The 16,344-nt window shown below is 42.4% G+C and overlaps 1 protein-coding gene across 3 annotated transcripts in view; it reads right to left on the bottom strand.

Annotated features, from left to right (window-relative positions):
• synj1 (synaptojanin 1) overlaps positions 1 to 16,344 on the bottom strand; it is an 85,172-nt gene that overhangs the window by 16,074 nt on the left and 52,754 nt on the right. For all 3 annotated transcript variants that reach the window (XM_060908954.1, XM_060908952.1, XM_060908953.1), the window contains 6 exons: positions 8,092 to 8,284; positions 7,797 to 7,955; positions 4,586 to 4,742; positions 4,334 to 4,451; positions 1,056 to 1,268; positions 782 to 860 (listed from right to left, as the gene is read on the bottom strand). In XM_060908954.1, the coding sequence (XP_060764937.1) occupies positions 782 to 860; positions 1,056 to 1,268; positions 4,334 to 4,451; positions 4,586 to 4,742; positions 7,797 to 7,955; positions 8,092 to 8,284 (919 nt within the window). The remainder of the gene's footprint in view (positions 1 to 781; positions 861 to 1,055; positions 1,269 to 4,333; positions 4,452 to 4,585; positions 4,743 to 7,796; positions 7,956 to 8,091; positions 8,285 to 16,344) is intronic.

Here is a 16,344-nt window from a genome sequence, read left to right as displayed (position 1 = left end):
TAGTAGTAGATATTTAAAATAATCAGACTAGGCTACTTACAGGGCAAAGGGCGCGTTATCACTGCTCAGCTGTTCGTTTATTAAACAAACGATGCAGTCGCGCAGTAACCACGCGCCGCTTATCAGATAGAATCACAGATTCTATGGATAGAATAACCCTTCAAAAAAGTGCGACTTGTAGTCTGGCGCGACGTATATATGTGTAGTTTGCCGAACACTTTTCAAGTGGAATAAATACATTTGTGGGTAAATTAAGAAGCAGCCGCCTTTATTTTTGTCACATGTAAACTCAAGCACAGCAAAATTCCTCCTCTGCATTTAATCCATCTGAAGCAGTAAACGTGCGCACGCACACAGATAGATAGAGATAGAGAGAGAGAGAGAGAGAGAGAGAGAGAGAGAGAGAGAGAGCAGTACACAGAATAAATAGATACACCTGTCGGTAAATTATATGGATCTGTGATGCCTGCATGTTTCAGCTTTTGGATGTAACGCGATCTGCTGGTATAATCTAAATTTTTAATCATTTCAGAGAAATTGCACTGACTGCAGTCATCTCGATTTTCATTATTAACTGTCACGGCTGTTTCTTTGTTTGCCCAGCAATATGGCGGACGCTGCATGAAAAACAAAAACCTGTGACATCAGTAAACGAAGTCTATAGTGTGTCTATATTGTGCAGTGCTATGTGGTCCTGTTTAGCCCAATTTTAATACAATCCCAGACGCAGTAAGTGATTTCAGTGTAAATTCAACCAAACAATTATAATCCTGTTACTTACAGTGGAGGCACTCAGTGAAAGGGCAGCCAGTGCAGAGTACCCTTCCAAAAACGTCACCCACATCTTTTCCTCCACAAACCTGTTTTAAAAATTAAAGAGAAGAAGACTTTAAAAAAAAAAAATCATGGCTCCATAATTATTCCACTTTATAATAATTATAAAAATACTTATTTAGATTAACAAGTTTCCAAAGAAAACTGGCAGTAAATACCTTGCTCAGAAGCATATTACTATAATATTACTATCTTGACTCATCACCCAACAAAACCATTACCTGATCAGAATAACATCGCCAAAGTTAGCAAACTTATCCAGCAGTTCATCTATCAGAGCATCATCGAAGTAGTCATTCGGCCCTGAACTGCACAGAGAGACGAGGACTGTGCCATCAGGTGGACCTTGCAGGGCAATCACGTCTTTGTACACCTGATGCCGCGCTTCTGGATCCACCTCAAGAATATCCACATCGATGATGGCCACCACTGGCCTGGAAGAGACAGGCACAATACAGACTTACTAAAAATCACTTAGGAATCATTTTGTAGACACAGATTAAACTTAATCTTGGATAACATTTTCTCCATAAAGACACAGTATCAGAGAAAATGTTTAGCAAAATATTATATGAAGTTATGATAGGAAGTTTATTTTCTCGTGTCGCTTCGCTCACTCGTGAAAACATTTACTACGAGAATATACATAAACTTCATCTCTTCGTGCCACTGTGTAATGTTCTTTATATGTACGCATACACACAAAAAAAAACCCCTCTGCAAGTGAATCAAAATAATTTTAATTTTGAACCGATTCGCCATTTTGACAACGTGTGTCTAGTCAGCGGGAAAACACTGGGCATGATGTCATCGGAGTGAAATATCAGGAAATGCATCACTCAGATCTGCGATGTATTTTGTATGAAAAATGTGAGTTTTTCAACACGGGAAGGTAAACTTCATATCTTTAAACCAACGTGTGATGTTCTTTTTATTATATAGAGACATTCACAAAGAAAAAGTACCCAAATTTATCAAAACAATTCATCAATTTCCTCATGAGCGATATATATATATATATATATATATATATATATATATATATATATATATATATATATATATATACACACACATACACAACCCTGATTCCAAAAAAGTTGGGACAAAGTACAAATTGTAAATAAAAATGGAATGCAATGATGTGGAAGTTTCGAAATTCCATATTTTATTCAGAATAGAACATAGATGACATATCAAATGTTTAAACTGAGAAAATGTATCATTTAAAGAGAAAAATTAGGTGATTTTAAATTTCATGACAACAACACATCTCAAAAAAGTTGGGACAAGGCCATGTTTACCACTGTGAGACATCCCCTTTTCTCTTTACAACAGTCTGTAAACGTCTGGGGACTGAGGAGACAAGTTGCTCAAGTTTAGGGATAGGAATGTTAACCCATTCTTGTCTAATGTAGAATTCTAGTTGCTCAACTGTCTTAGGTCTTTTTTGTCATATCTTCCATTTTATAATGTGCCAAATGTTTTCTATGGGTGAAAGATCTGGACTGCAGGCTGGCCAGTTCAGTACCCGGACCCTTCTCCTACGCAGCCATGATGCTGTAATTGAGTTAATTGCAGTATGTGGTTTGGCATTGTCATGCTGGAAAATGCAAGGTCTTCCCTGAAAGAGACGTCGTCTGGATGGGAGCATATGTTGCTCTAGAACCTGGATATACCTTTCAGCATTGATGGTGTCTTTCCAGATGTGTAAGCTGCCCATGCCACACGCACTAATGCAACCCCATACCATCAGAGATGCAGGCTTCTGAACTGAGTGCTGATAACAACTTGGGTCGTCCTTCTCCTCTTTAGTCCGAATGACACGGCGTCCCTGATTTCCATAAACAACTTCAAATTTTGATTCGTCTGACCACAGAACAGTTTTCCACTTTGCCACAGTCCATTTTAAATGAGCCTTGGCCCAGAGAAGACATCTGCGCTTCTGGATCATGTTTAGATACGGCTTCTTCTTTGAACTATAGAGTTTTAGCTGGCAACGGCGGATGGCACGGTGAATTGTGTTCACAGATAATGTTCTCTGGAAATATTCCTGAGCCCATTTTGTGATTTCCAATACAGAAGCATGCCTGTATGTGATGCAGTGCCGTCTAAGGGCCCGAAGATCGCGGGCACCCAGTATGGTTTTCCGGCCTTGACCCTTATGCACAGAGATTCTTCCAGATTCTCTGAATCTTTTGATGATATTATGCACTGTAGATGATGATATGTTCAAACTCTTTGCAATTTTACACTGTCGAACTCCTTTCTGATATTGCTCCACTCTTTGCTGGTGCAGAATTAGGGGGATTGGTGATCCTCTTCCCATCTTTACTTCTGAGAGCTGCTGCCACTCCAAGATGCTCTTTTTATACCCAGTCATGTTAATGACCTATTGCCAATTGACCTAATGAGTTGCAATTTGGTCCTCCAGCTGTTCCTTTTTTGTACCTTTAACTTTTCCAGCCTCTTATTGCCCCTGTCCCAACTTTTTTGAGATGTGTTGCTGTCATGAAATTTCAAATGAGCCAATATTTGGCATGAAATTTCAAAATGTCTCACTTTTGACATTTGATATGTTGTCTATGTTCTATTGTGAATACAATATCAGTTTTTGAGATTTGTAAATTATTGCATTCCATTTTTATTTACAATTTGCACTTTGTCCCAACTTTTTTGGAATCGGGGTTTTTATATATATATATATATATATATATATATATATATATATATATATATATATATATATATATAGAGAGAGAGAGAGAGAGAGAGAGAGAGAGAGAGAGAGAGAAATTTATGTCACAGTTTTGGATCTCTCGTCCTGGATGCATCCAAAAATGTCTGCGGATGTAAAAATCTCAAAACATTGTTAAAACTTTAAATAATATTTACAATCCTTGAAATAAAGCAATTGGTGCCTCATACAGTTTTGCATACACTACGGTTCAAAAGTTTGGGGTCACTTTGAAATGTCCTTATTTTTGAAAGAAAAGCACTGTTCTTTTCAATGAAGATCACTTTAAACTAATCAGAAATCCACTCTATACATTGCTAATGTGGTAAATGACTATTCTAGCTGCAAATGTCTGGGTTTTGGTGCAATATCTCCATAGGTGTATAGAGGCCCATTTCCAGCAACTCTCACTCCAGTGTTCTAATGGTACAATGTGTTTGCTCATTGCCTCAGAAGGCTAATGGATGATTAGAAAACCCTTGTACAATCATGTTAGCACAGCTGAAAACAGTTGAGCTCTTTAGAGAAGCTATAAAACTGACCTTCCTTTGAGCAGATTGAGTTTCTGGAGCATCACATTTGTGGGGTCGATTAAATGCTCAAAATGGCCAGAAAAATGTCTTGACTATATTTTCTATTCATTTTACAACTTATGGTGGTAAATAAAAGTGTGACTTTTCATGGAAAACACAAAATTGTCTGGGCGACCCCAAACTTTTGAACGGTAGTATATAAACACCGGGGGCTTGGTGTTTGCTGTACCTGTGATCTGAGGTCTTGAGCTCAGCTCTGCTGTAGTACTTGAGCTCACCAGGGTTCCACAGATGCTGATCTTCCTCATCTAGTAGTGCTCCTACTACATTCAGCTCCAACTCCTCAGCTTCTCACACACACACACACACACACACACACACACACACACACACACACACACACACACACACACACACAGAGAGCCCGTTTTAAACTGAAAAATACAAAAGCAGGGCTATAAAATATAAATAGCATTCGTACCAGTTTTCTGAAAGTCCCACTTTCTTCTCTTCCAGAGCACACGGTCGGTCCATGCAGGTGTGCGACATTTCTCACTTGTGTCATAGTCATCAGAAAAAAGGTCATATTTGTAGGTCGGGGCAAAGTCCAACTTTCCTTCAATAAAGCCCCTGAATACCTATAACAAAGAGGAAAATGGTCTTAAAGATCTTAGTCTAGTTGATGTATTCAAATCACTTATTTATTCATATCGTTTTAAAAGATGAAGCTTCATCATCCATTCATTCATCCTGAGTATCCACTTTATGCTGGTCAGAGTTGTGGCAGGTTCGGAGCCTATCGAGGCAACACTGGGTGTGAGGTGGAAAATACACACAAACACACACTTGTATACATCTAGACCAAATTTAGCATAGCCAATCCACCTACTAGCTTGTTTTTGGGAGGTATGAAGAAACCAGAGAACCCAGAGGAAACCCATACAGACACAGGGAGAACATGCAAAACTCTGTACAAAGCTAGTGTTGAACCAGGGACCCTGGAGCTCTGAGGTGACAATAATAAGTGGGGTCAAAATTAATGTTTGAACAGTCACACCTGTTAACTGAAAAGCGTTCCAGGTGACTACCTCATGGAGCTGGTTAAAATAATGCTAATAGTGTGCAAAGCATCATCAAGGTAAACGCTGGCTATATTGAAGAATCTAAAATATGAAACTTTTTGTTTTTTTAAAGGTAGACCGCCTTTCGGATTTTTCAAGTGTAGGTCATAAAAAGAATTTTCCCCTGACACCCAATTATTTTTGCTTGGTGGACCAAAATCTACTGAATTCGAATCACAGACTTCCAATTTTATTAGTTTTTTTAAATAGAACGATTAATTAATTTAGGGCCACGGGGCCCTAAATTCTCCGCTATTTTTTCTTGCTTCGCCATGACCCAATTCAAGATACTATGTCATGCATCACGTGGTGGGCTTTCCCTGTTCACCACAAGGCATTGTGGGATACAAGTTTAAAACAGGAGAGAAAAATGGAGGACGTGAGTGTGCGAATGAAACGTGAAAAACCAGCTACAGTAACGGAAAGCGAGAAGAAAAGACGTTATGTTGTGAAGGAAAGGAAACGCAGGACCAGACTAATAAATAAATATCGGCGGTGTGATCAGCTGTTCGTTTCGCAACAAAATGATGGAACTGTCAGTGCACGGTCAAAGGTAAACCTGTAGATGGCAGTAATGCAACACTGGATGCCAGCTGCCATAAAACCCTAAAGATGAAAATGACGATGACTAAGGTAAACCTGCGAATGCGAACACGGACTTCCTCTGTCTGCTTGACTGCATGAAGCGAGTGATTTCGTGCACATTATTTGCTCAGGAATCCCCTCAAATTAAATAACTTCCTAGCCACAGAATGGCTTGATATTTTGTGAGATATTACAGAAATAAACATATCACAGTGACTAAATTTCAGAGGGAACTAAATTTCACCGATTTTATGAAATTGAAAGGCCGTCTAGCTTTAATGCTTTTTTTGCTTACCACATAATTCCATACATGTTCCGTATGTTATTTCATCGTTTTGATGTTCTACAATGTAGAAAATGGTCAAAATACAGAAAACCCTATGAAGGAGTAGGTGTGTCCAAAGTTTTTGACTGGTATATCACATACATACAGTACCTACCCTACCTGTACGTGTGAGCTCCTCCATTTACTTCATTGAAGTGGATGAGACAAGCTTGTTTTATCATTGCCTGGCTTGGCGAACTCCAACTGAGACTGTGTTAACTTCTTTGCTTCATCAACAGTAAGGTTAAGAATTCTTGCATATTTTATCCATGGATCATGGTAGTATTTTCTAGCTGGTTTAGCAAATAACAACTTCTTAATGTAGGTAGTGTTTTCTGCTCGACATACATGACCGATATATAATCAAACGGTTTTCAATTAACAGGTATGCCTTATCAAGTTAATTAGTGGAATTTCTTGCTTTCTTAATGTGTTTGAGATAAACAAGTAAATAACAAGATCAACTGTGAGCTACTGCTTACTTACATATCCCCCCGCTCTCGCTTACATCAGAATGCAAGCAATCGAAGGAATAGGACACTTATTATGAATGTTGACTTCAACAAATAATGAACCCTCAAACAAGTAAGTAAAGAGCAGTGTCTCTCCCCAGGGATTTCAAATAGCATCCTGGTAAACTGTCATTTTGAAATAGCATTTTGCTTCTTGAAATAGCATCAAAATCTACCCAATATGTTTCATAAATACATTGTCGGTAAACAGGAAGTCGATGTGCGACAGACCTGAAAATGGTAGACACGATATAGAACCCCAAGCTGAAGCTCAGTACCAAATATCAAGCAGTTGTGATTTATAGTTGTTGAGAAAAGTGTGACGAAAATTTTGTAAAGCCACGCTATGCGTTTCGTAAATACATTCAGTCGGTAAACAGGAAGTTGATGTGTGACAGATGTGAAAACGGTATAGAACCCCAAGCTGAAGTTTGGTACCAAGTGGCTATGATTTGCAGTTGCTGAGAAAAAGGGTGTTTCAGATGGACGGAGATATGGACAAACGGATGGACAGAGGTAAACCAGTATACCTCCCCTCCTTCGGAGCAGGGGTATAATAATAATAAAAATACAGTAAATAGCCCTATTCCATTACTGTAGTAATCCATATTATGTCCAAAAAAAATGCTCAACTAAAGCCTAGGTCACAACCGGACGTACGATTTTTTGGCCGTGCGATTTTTGGCGTTTCCCAAATTGTTGCGTTTTTTTTGTTCGTGGAGAAGGACGCAAGTTTGTCTTGCAACCTGAAAAAAACGTAAGCGCCCGTAGAGTTTCTCTGACATGACAAAGAACCTCTGCGGCCGGTCTGCGGCCAGTCTACGGCTCGAAAATCAGCACGTCACACGCGCGCGCTCCGTGCATTTCTTGCGTTTTTTGCACGTAGACCGGCCGTAGGAGCACGTACCATACAGCCGATTGTGACCTAGGCTTAAGGGAAGAGAAATGACAGTCCATCATTATTTTAAGACATGAAGTGTCTTTTAATTAATAAAAATAACAAAAAAAAACATTGAATTAAAAGGTGTCTCCAAACTTTTGACTGGTACTGTAATGTACATACACACACTGTATATAAATTTTAATACACCGTATACTGCATTGTTTATGTACCATACAATGTACTGTAATATAGTAATTCTTTCTTACCTGGCCTGCATTCCTCTGCTCCACAAGCTGGTCCCCAGCGATCAGAGCATCCCAGTTCTGCTGCCTGATCAGCTCTTTTACCTCCTCATTTGGCAGGTTGATGCGATAGTTGAAGTCCCCACACCAGAACACATAATCATGGGAGTAGAGTAGACGGCCCTGCACACAAAAACAGAAAAATAACTGCATATATTTGTCTTGGATAAACTGTGATGGTCTAAGCTTCAATATTTTTCATCTAAATGTGGTTTGTCTGCTTTCCATGATGTTATTAGCAAAAACAAGCAATATTTACCATTGGGAATGACAGCTTGCGAGTGATCTCATTGTAGTCATCGTTTCGCTCCTTGACCTGTGACTGGCCGGCAGCGAAATGTGAGCACACAAAGCAGATACTGGTGGTGTGGAAGAGCATGCGGATAGCCACACCCCCTTTATTCCCTGTGGCGCCACCCATTCCGGTTTTGACTGTGTCTACAGCAACATCTCTATTAAAAAAAAAGAAGAATTCCTATTATTACAGAATTGCATTATTTTTTCTGTGCCACCCGTCAACAATCAACGACTCTGACAAATATGGTGACCAGTGAGGGGCTCCAGAGCCAAGAAAAGACTGACTTCAAAGTTCTCTATAAAATGTAGCGGGATATACAGTATATAGGTGACAAATTAAAACAAAAATCAACATCAAATGTCTTAGCAAGGTTTTAGACCACAACAAGTCAGTGTTCAGCATGCCTTGGCACAGATTTGAAAATTCTAAATCGTCTCAGTTGGTGTTCGAATTATGCTGTTGGTGGAGAATGCTGTCAGACACGTTTGCGCTAAACCTCCCACTGGTGTTACATTGGGTTGAGATCTGTTGACTGTAAAAGCCATACCATAAGCTGCATATCATTTTCACCCTCAAACCATTCATGCTCTGTTGATGGGGACATGATCATCGTGCAAGAGACCAATCCTATCAGGAGATGAGAGATATCCCAAACAGATATACATATAATCTAAATCTACAAGAGTGCTCTGAGAGCACAATATCCCCCGCTGGCAACTATACCATAACTCTGGTAAAATGTGACTGAATTGAACGAAATTGCAATATGCGTATTACTGACATATAACAAAGAATCCTGTCAAGTTTCGTGAAATTCCTCCAAAAATTCTGAGAGGAGTTGATTTCAGAAGGCGAGTACCCTTCCCCGGACGGACAGACGTTGCCATGACATAATCCCCCTTCGGGCCTTTCAGCCAGTGGGGGATAATAAAAATTGTGAGGGAAGTTGATTTCAGAAAGGAAGGACACCTTGATGAAATTGCCACAGTACAAGTTTGTTAATAATCAAGGGCAGAACTCTGGGAAAATCTGCCCAAATTAAACAAAATTTCAACATGCGTATGATGGTCATATAACAAAGCCTTCTGCCAAGTTTGGTGAAATTTCTCCACAAATTGTGAGAGGAGTTGATTTCAGAAGAACGTACACCCTCATGAAACTGTCAAAGTTATTTAATCAAGGGTCAAAACTCTGGGAAAATTTTCACAAATGAAATTAAATTGCAATATGCGTATTACCGTCATATAACAAGGCCTTTTGCCAAGCTTCGAGAAATTTGCCCAAAAATTGTTAGAGGAGTTAATGTCAGAAGGCAAGCACACCTTCATGAAATTGTGAAAGTACAAGCTTGTTAATCAAGGGCCACAACTCTGGTAAAATGCAACCAAATTGAACAACACCCCCCCCAAAATATGTGTACTACCGATAAATAACAATGCCTTTTGCCAAGTTTGGTGAAATTCCTCTAAAATTTGTGAGAGGAGTTGATTTCAGAAGGAAAAAACACTCATATGAAATCCTCAAAGTATAATTTTGTTAATCAAGGGCTGTAACTCTGGTAAAATGTGACCGAATTTAACGAAATTACAATCTGTGTAGTACCGACATATAATAAAGAATCCTGCCAAGTTTTGTGAAATTCCTCCAGAAATTATCAGAGGAGTTGATTTCAGAAGGTCAGCACCCTTCCTGAGACTGACAGATGGACATACATTGCCACGACATAATCCCCCTTGCAGCCTTTTGGCAAGCGAGGGACAAAAACCAGAAACTCAACCAATAAAATCACTATTAATGTGCAAAGCATTACATCAACACTCGAGATAATAAAGATGCACATGCTTGTATATACAGGCACTGGGTATTTTATCTGGTATTTTGTACAGGAGAACTTTATAGACGTAAGGATTTATTCTTAATTGTAAGGATTTATTCTTGATCTCAGTTTAACCAAGACTGACATGTGCAAATATTTTGTGTTTAATCTTATGTGGAACATTCCATTGCCCTGTGCTATCTTAAGAACAGGCTGTACATCAGAACATTCTGCTTATTATTGACAAGAAATGGCCTTTGATATCTGTCTGAACATTCTATCAGAACATTCTGTCTGAAATATCAGTTAAGTGACCGTAGCAATATGATCACTACAGCCTCTCTCTCCAGCATGCATTCTTTTCTCAGTCAACATTGAGCAGAACTGCTGATAAGTGCTCACAGACTGAGGTGGTGTTTACATTAGACCGTATCAGTGGATCATCAGATTAACATTTTTAAAATGATTAGCGTGCACACAGCAACGCCAATACACGATTTGCGTGCACACAGCAACGCCAATACACGGATACGCTCGGCTCCGCAGGCATCCTGCGCTCCAAATCACTCCACCCTGAACAGCGAGTGCCCTCTGGAGGGTGCGCACTCCGGCCCTGCGCAGCTCACAGAGCGCGCGAGTGAAGTGCACGAGCAGTGATTCGGGACTGAGCCGCTGTGTGTGTGATCCTAGTGCATATTGGGCATGTGCGTCACTTACCACTTGCAAGTGGAAGGATGGCAAGCCTAAAGACAATCATAACTACACAATGGGCAGTATCTGCATCAGTATTTGCAGTATTTTCATACTTTTATACTCTTTAATGAAAGGTGATACAAGGCTGAAGTCCGTGCTGTTTTTCAGCAGTCGCGTCACATGACCAACGCCAGCGAATCAGGAAGGTGGATGTCACAGTGACGTTGTCCAATGACGACGCCAGCTAGAGCTCAGCACAGCGTATCCGCGTATTCTCAATGTTTACACAGCACCGGACCAGACACGATCTGGATTGAATACGTGGACCCTGGCGGATTCCCGTTTCCCGGCGTTTTAATGTAAACGGACAGTGCATCCGCGAAGAAAACGAGACAGATACGGTCTAATGTAAACTTGGCCTGACCCAGTTACAGGTATCAACAACACACACACACACACACACCACACACACATACACACACACACAACATCCATATAAAGCCTGCTGTAGTCTTTTGTCTTTCAGCGAAGCTGTGAATAAAGACGGTGAAACTAATTTCTGGGTTCCTGTCTGTTTCACGATTCGCCCCAGAGCTCTGGGTGACACGAAGGGACCGATCTGCGAGAGGGTAATCGCTCCGGTTGGGGCAAGAGGAAGAGACGGTGAATCTCTGACCTAACAATAGGGCTACAATTAACTCATTGTAACCCTTTTGTTGCTAAATCACCTCCCTTTACCCATCCATCAATGGGGAGGGACAACCATCTAAATAATCTCTGATGAGCAGTGTTCATGGTGATCCCTTTCCAGTGATGGACAGGGTAGAGGATTGTGTGGACTGTGTACAGCATTGGATGGGCTGTAGTCGGTAACTGTATACCTAGTCACGGCTTTCCTGCGAGAGACAATGGGGGTTGCCATGACACCCGCCTCTCCCGGATGCCGGTCTTTGAATTCCGGTTTATCCAAGCAGCTGAGGCTGAGGGAGCCGAATGTAGCCGAGTAGCGCTAGCTACGACGACCATGTTTTAGTCAGAGAATAACGTCTTTTTAAATTATTTCTTTTTCTGGTTGAACATGTGCCATCATCAGGTGCACAAACAACTCGCGAAAGCTTAAAGATTTTATGAATGGAATCTGTTTTGAGCACAAACGGACTCGCAAGAAGTGTTGTCCAGCACCATCTGCGCTGTGCATCTGTAGATGTGATTCCTGCCTTTCTACTAACCACTGCATTTTGGACCTGAATCAACAATATTAATTCTATGCAATTGTTGTTTAGATATTGTACATTATTCAAACATTACATTACATTAGTCATTTAGCTGACGTTTTTATTCAAAGCGATTAACAATAAGTGCATGTAGTCAAGAGAATCCAAGGGTGACCAGTGCTGAAATACTAGTGTAAACAAACAGCCTACAAATGCCATCAGGGTAGTTAAGAAGTTGAAGAAGCTTGGACAAATACATAGACAAGGAATTATTTAAGTATATGTTTATTGTTTCCAAAGTTTGACAGCATTTGCATCTGCATTGAAATGGTTAGCCTATGCTTCTCTGACCTAGCTTTCGGTTCTTGAGCCTATACCGTACAAGAGACATCATAGTACAGTAGGCTGGTAGAGTTCTATTAGACCAGATCTAGGTGCTTATGGTTAATATGGTTATAGTTATGGTTATGGTATTTGGCAGACGCTTTTGTCCAAAGCGACTTACAATATATAAACACTACATTATTAATAAACCAATAAAATCGCTCTACTCTGACATAGCCTACCTTCCAGATGATAGCTGCTGCAGGACAGGATTTCCTTTTTTTGCTCTGGCTAGGCTCAACCTCAGCCTTTAAGCAAACAAACTCACCCTCTCTTTTACACATAATTTTGCCAATTTTATTACTGTGTAGATAATTGTATGCCTCTGTGCTTTTGTAGTTCCTTAGCTCCTCACCATCAACGCCCTCATCTCATCTCATCTCATCTCATTATCTCTAGCCGCTTTATCCTTCTACAGGGTCGCAGGCAAGCTGGAGCCTATCCCAGCTGACTACGGGCGAAAGGCGGGGTACACCCTGGACAAGTCGCCAGGTCATCACAGGGCTGACACATAGACACAGACAACCATTCACACTCACATTCACACCTACGCTCAATTTAGAGTCACCAGTTAACCTAACCTGCATGTCTTTGGACTGTGGGGGAAACCGGAGCACCCGGAGGAAACCCACGCGGACACGGGGAGAACATGCAAACTCCACACAGAAAGGCCCTCGCCGGCCCCGGGGCTCGAACCCAGGACCTTCTTGCTGTGAGGCGACAGCGCTAACCACTACACCACCGTGCCGCCCCCCATCAACGCCCTGACTAAGAATAAAATAAAATATCTTCATCACCAAGACGGCACCATGGATGGCTGCCTCGGTGTGTTGGTGTGCATTATTCTCTCTTATTTTGTTTGTAAACTCAGTTCACTGCTGCGATATGCGTATCTCTTTCACCAGAAGAGAGCTCATGAACATAGGGGAACAACTCCAGCTAACTTGTTACCAACTTTTCTGGTGTCTTCTGTGGAAATATTGAACATTCTGGTCAAATGTGCTCTCATCTTTGCTCACTCAGTGAGACGCTGGAGGAGAGGAAAACGCACTGGTGTGCCTCTGTCGGCACAGACTTCGCACTCCGTTATCTGTGATAATTCTCTCCAATATGCATTCATTGTGCAACAAACTGGATGAACTCCAACTTTTCACAGTGGATTGTAACACAGATCTCTCCAGTAAAACAAAGGGTGGTGGAATCTGTTTTTATGTAAACAGCGGCTGGTCAGTGATCCTGCAACACTGTTCTCCTGACCTAGAATCATTTATCATTAATTGTAAACCCTTCTACTCCCTGCATGAGTTTGCTTCATTCATTCTGGTTGGTGTTCACATTCCACCGCAGGCCCATGTGCAGAATGCACAGCACATGCTGGCCGACCGGATACTGGGTGTGGAGCAGACTAATGCGGGCTCCCTAGTTATTGTCCTTGGTGACTTTAACAAAGGTTACCTCAGCTATGAACTACCAAAATACAAACAGTTTATTAAATGCCCGACCAGGGAGGAGAATATTTTGGATCACTGCTACACTACAGTCAACAATGCCCATCACGCCATCCCCCACGGTGCACTGGGCCACTCTGACCATGTTATGGTCCACCTGATTCCTGCATACAGGTAGAAATTAAAGCTGAGGAAACCTGTTGTGAGGACATCTAAGATGTGGAGCAACGAGGCTGCGGAGAACCTTCAGGCATGCTTGACTGTACAAACTGGGATGTGTTCAGGACTGCTACTAATAGTCTGGATGAGTACACAGAGGCTGTGCTGTCCTACATCAGCTTCTGTGAGGACAGCTAAGGTGGCAAAAGGAAGAAGCGTTCAGAAGTGGGGACAGGAACAGGTTTAAAAGAGTTTAGGAACAGGTTCAGCAAGACGGTGAAAGAAGCTAAATGATGGTACTCTGATGCCCCTTTTCCACCAAAGCAGTTCTAGGGCTGGTTCGGGGCCAGTGCTTAGTTTGGAACCGGGTTTTCTGTTTCCACTGACAAAGAACTGGCTCTGGGGCCAGAAAAAACGGTTCCAGGCTAGCACCAACTCTCTGCTGGGCCAGAGGAAAGAACCGCTTACGTCAGCGGGGGGCGGAGTTGTTAAGACCAACAACAATAACAAGACCGCGAAAGATCGCCATTTTTAAGCGACGAGAAACAGCAGCTGTACAAACGTGAAGCCATCCATTATTATTATTATTGTTGTTGTTGCTGCTGCTGCTTCTTCCGCGTTGTTTTTGCTTTGATATTCGCGCCAAGGTTTATGCAAATGTAGCGACGTAACTGACGTATACAGCGACGTAATGACGTGGCTTCCTTTAGCACCGCGAGCTATGGAAAAGCAAACTGGTTCTCAGCTGGCTCGCAAGTTGAACGAGTTGTGAACCAGCACCGGCTCCGAACCAGCCCTGGAACTGATTTGGTGGAAAAGGGGTATGAGAAACTCCAACACCAGTTCTCAGCCAATGACTCTATATCTGTCTGGAAAGGGCTCAGGCATCTCACTAACTACAAACCTTCAGCCCCCCACTCTGTTAACTACTTGCGCCTGGCCAACCAACTGAAGGAGCTCTACTGTGACTTTCAAAGACAATGGGACTGTCCTGATAACATCCCTTATGACTCCACACTCCAGCTCCAGCCCACCTTCCCCACCACCTCTACTGCTGCCAGGGCCTCTCTACAACTTCACACCTCAGAGGCCCATCCACCCACCACCACAGCCTCAACTCTCTCCATTCTGAAGAGGGACGTCAATAAGCTCTTTAAGAAGCTGAACCCCCACAAAGCAGCAGGTCCCGACTTAGTTGCACAGTTTACCCTGAAGCACTGTGCTGATCAGCTGTCTCCGGTGTTCACAGACATCTTCAACACCTCACTGGGGACATGCCATATGCCAGCCTGCTTCAAGGCCTCCACCATTATCCCCATCCCCAAAAGCCAAGGATCACAGCATTAAATGACTACAGACCCATCACCCTGACCTCTGTGGCTATGAAATCCTTCGAGCACCTTGTGCTTTACCACCTCAAAGCCATCACTGACCTGCTCCTGGACCCCATGCAGTTTGCCTACAGACCCAACAGATCTGCAGACAATGCTGTCAACATGGCTCTTCACTTCATCCTCTAGCACCTGGACTCCCCAGGAACCTATGCTAGGATCCTGTTTGTGGATTTTAGTTCCACTTTCAACACCATCACCCCGGCTCTTCTGCAGGACAAGCTCTCCCAGCTGAGCATGCCTGACTCCACCTGCAGGTGGATCACTGACTTCCTGTCTGACAAGAAGCAGCACGTGAAGCTGGGAAAACACGTCTTTGACTCCCAAACCATCAGCACTGGATCTCCCCAAGGCTGCGTCCTTTCTCCTCTACTCTTCTCCCTGTACACAAACAGCTGCACCTCCAGGTCATCAGTCTGTCAAGCTCCTAAAGTTCGCAGACAACACCACCCTCACTGGACTCATTTCTGATGAGGACGAGTCTGCCTACAGGTGGGAGACTGACCATCTGGTGTCCTGGTGCAGGCAGAACAACTTAGAGCTCAATGCTCTAAAGACAGTGGAGATGATTGTAGACTTCAGGAGGAGCTCTGCCACACCCTCCCCCATCACCCTGTTTGACTCCCCAGTGACCTCTGTGGAGTATTTCTGCTTCCTGGGAACTATAATTACCCAGGACTTTAAGCGGAAGATGTATACCTGCTCTCTCACCAAGAAAGCACAGCAGAGGATGTATTTCCTGCGGCAGTTGAAGAAGTCTGATCCACCACCATCATTGAGTCCCTCCTCACCTCCTCCATCACCATCTGGTATGCTGCTGCCACTGCCAAGGACAAGGGCAGACTGCAGCGCATCATTCGTTCTGCTAAGAGGACGATTAGCTGCAACCTTCCATCTCTTCAGGACCTGTATGAGTTCAGGACCCTGAGGAGAGCAGAAAAGATTGTGGCCGACCCCCTCACCCCGGACACAAACTTTTCAAACCACTCCCTTCTGGTAGGAGGTTGCGGTCCATTACAACCAAAACCTCACACCATAAGGCCAGCTTTTTCCCCACTGCAGCTGGCCTCATCAATAAGGTCAGAGACCCCCACTGACTCATTCTGTAA

The sequence above is a fragment of the Neoarius graeffei genome, chromosome 25 (assembly GCF_027579695.1).
Source record: "Neoarius graeffei isolate fNeoGra1 chromosome 25, fNeoGra1.pri, whole genome shotgun sequence".
Taxonomy (NCBI): Eukaryota; Metazoa; Chordata; class Actinopteri; order Siluriformes; family Ariidae; genus Neoarius; species Neoarius graeffei.
Note: the sequence above shows the minus strand (reverse complement) of the source record. Positions and strands in the feature narration are given on the sequence as shown.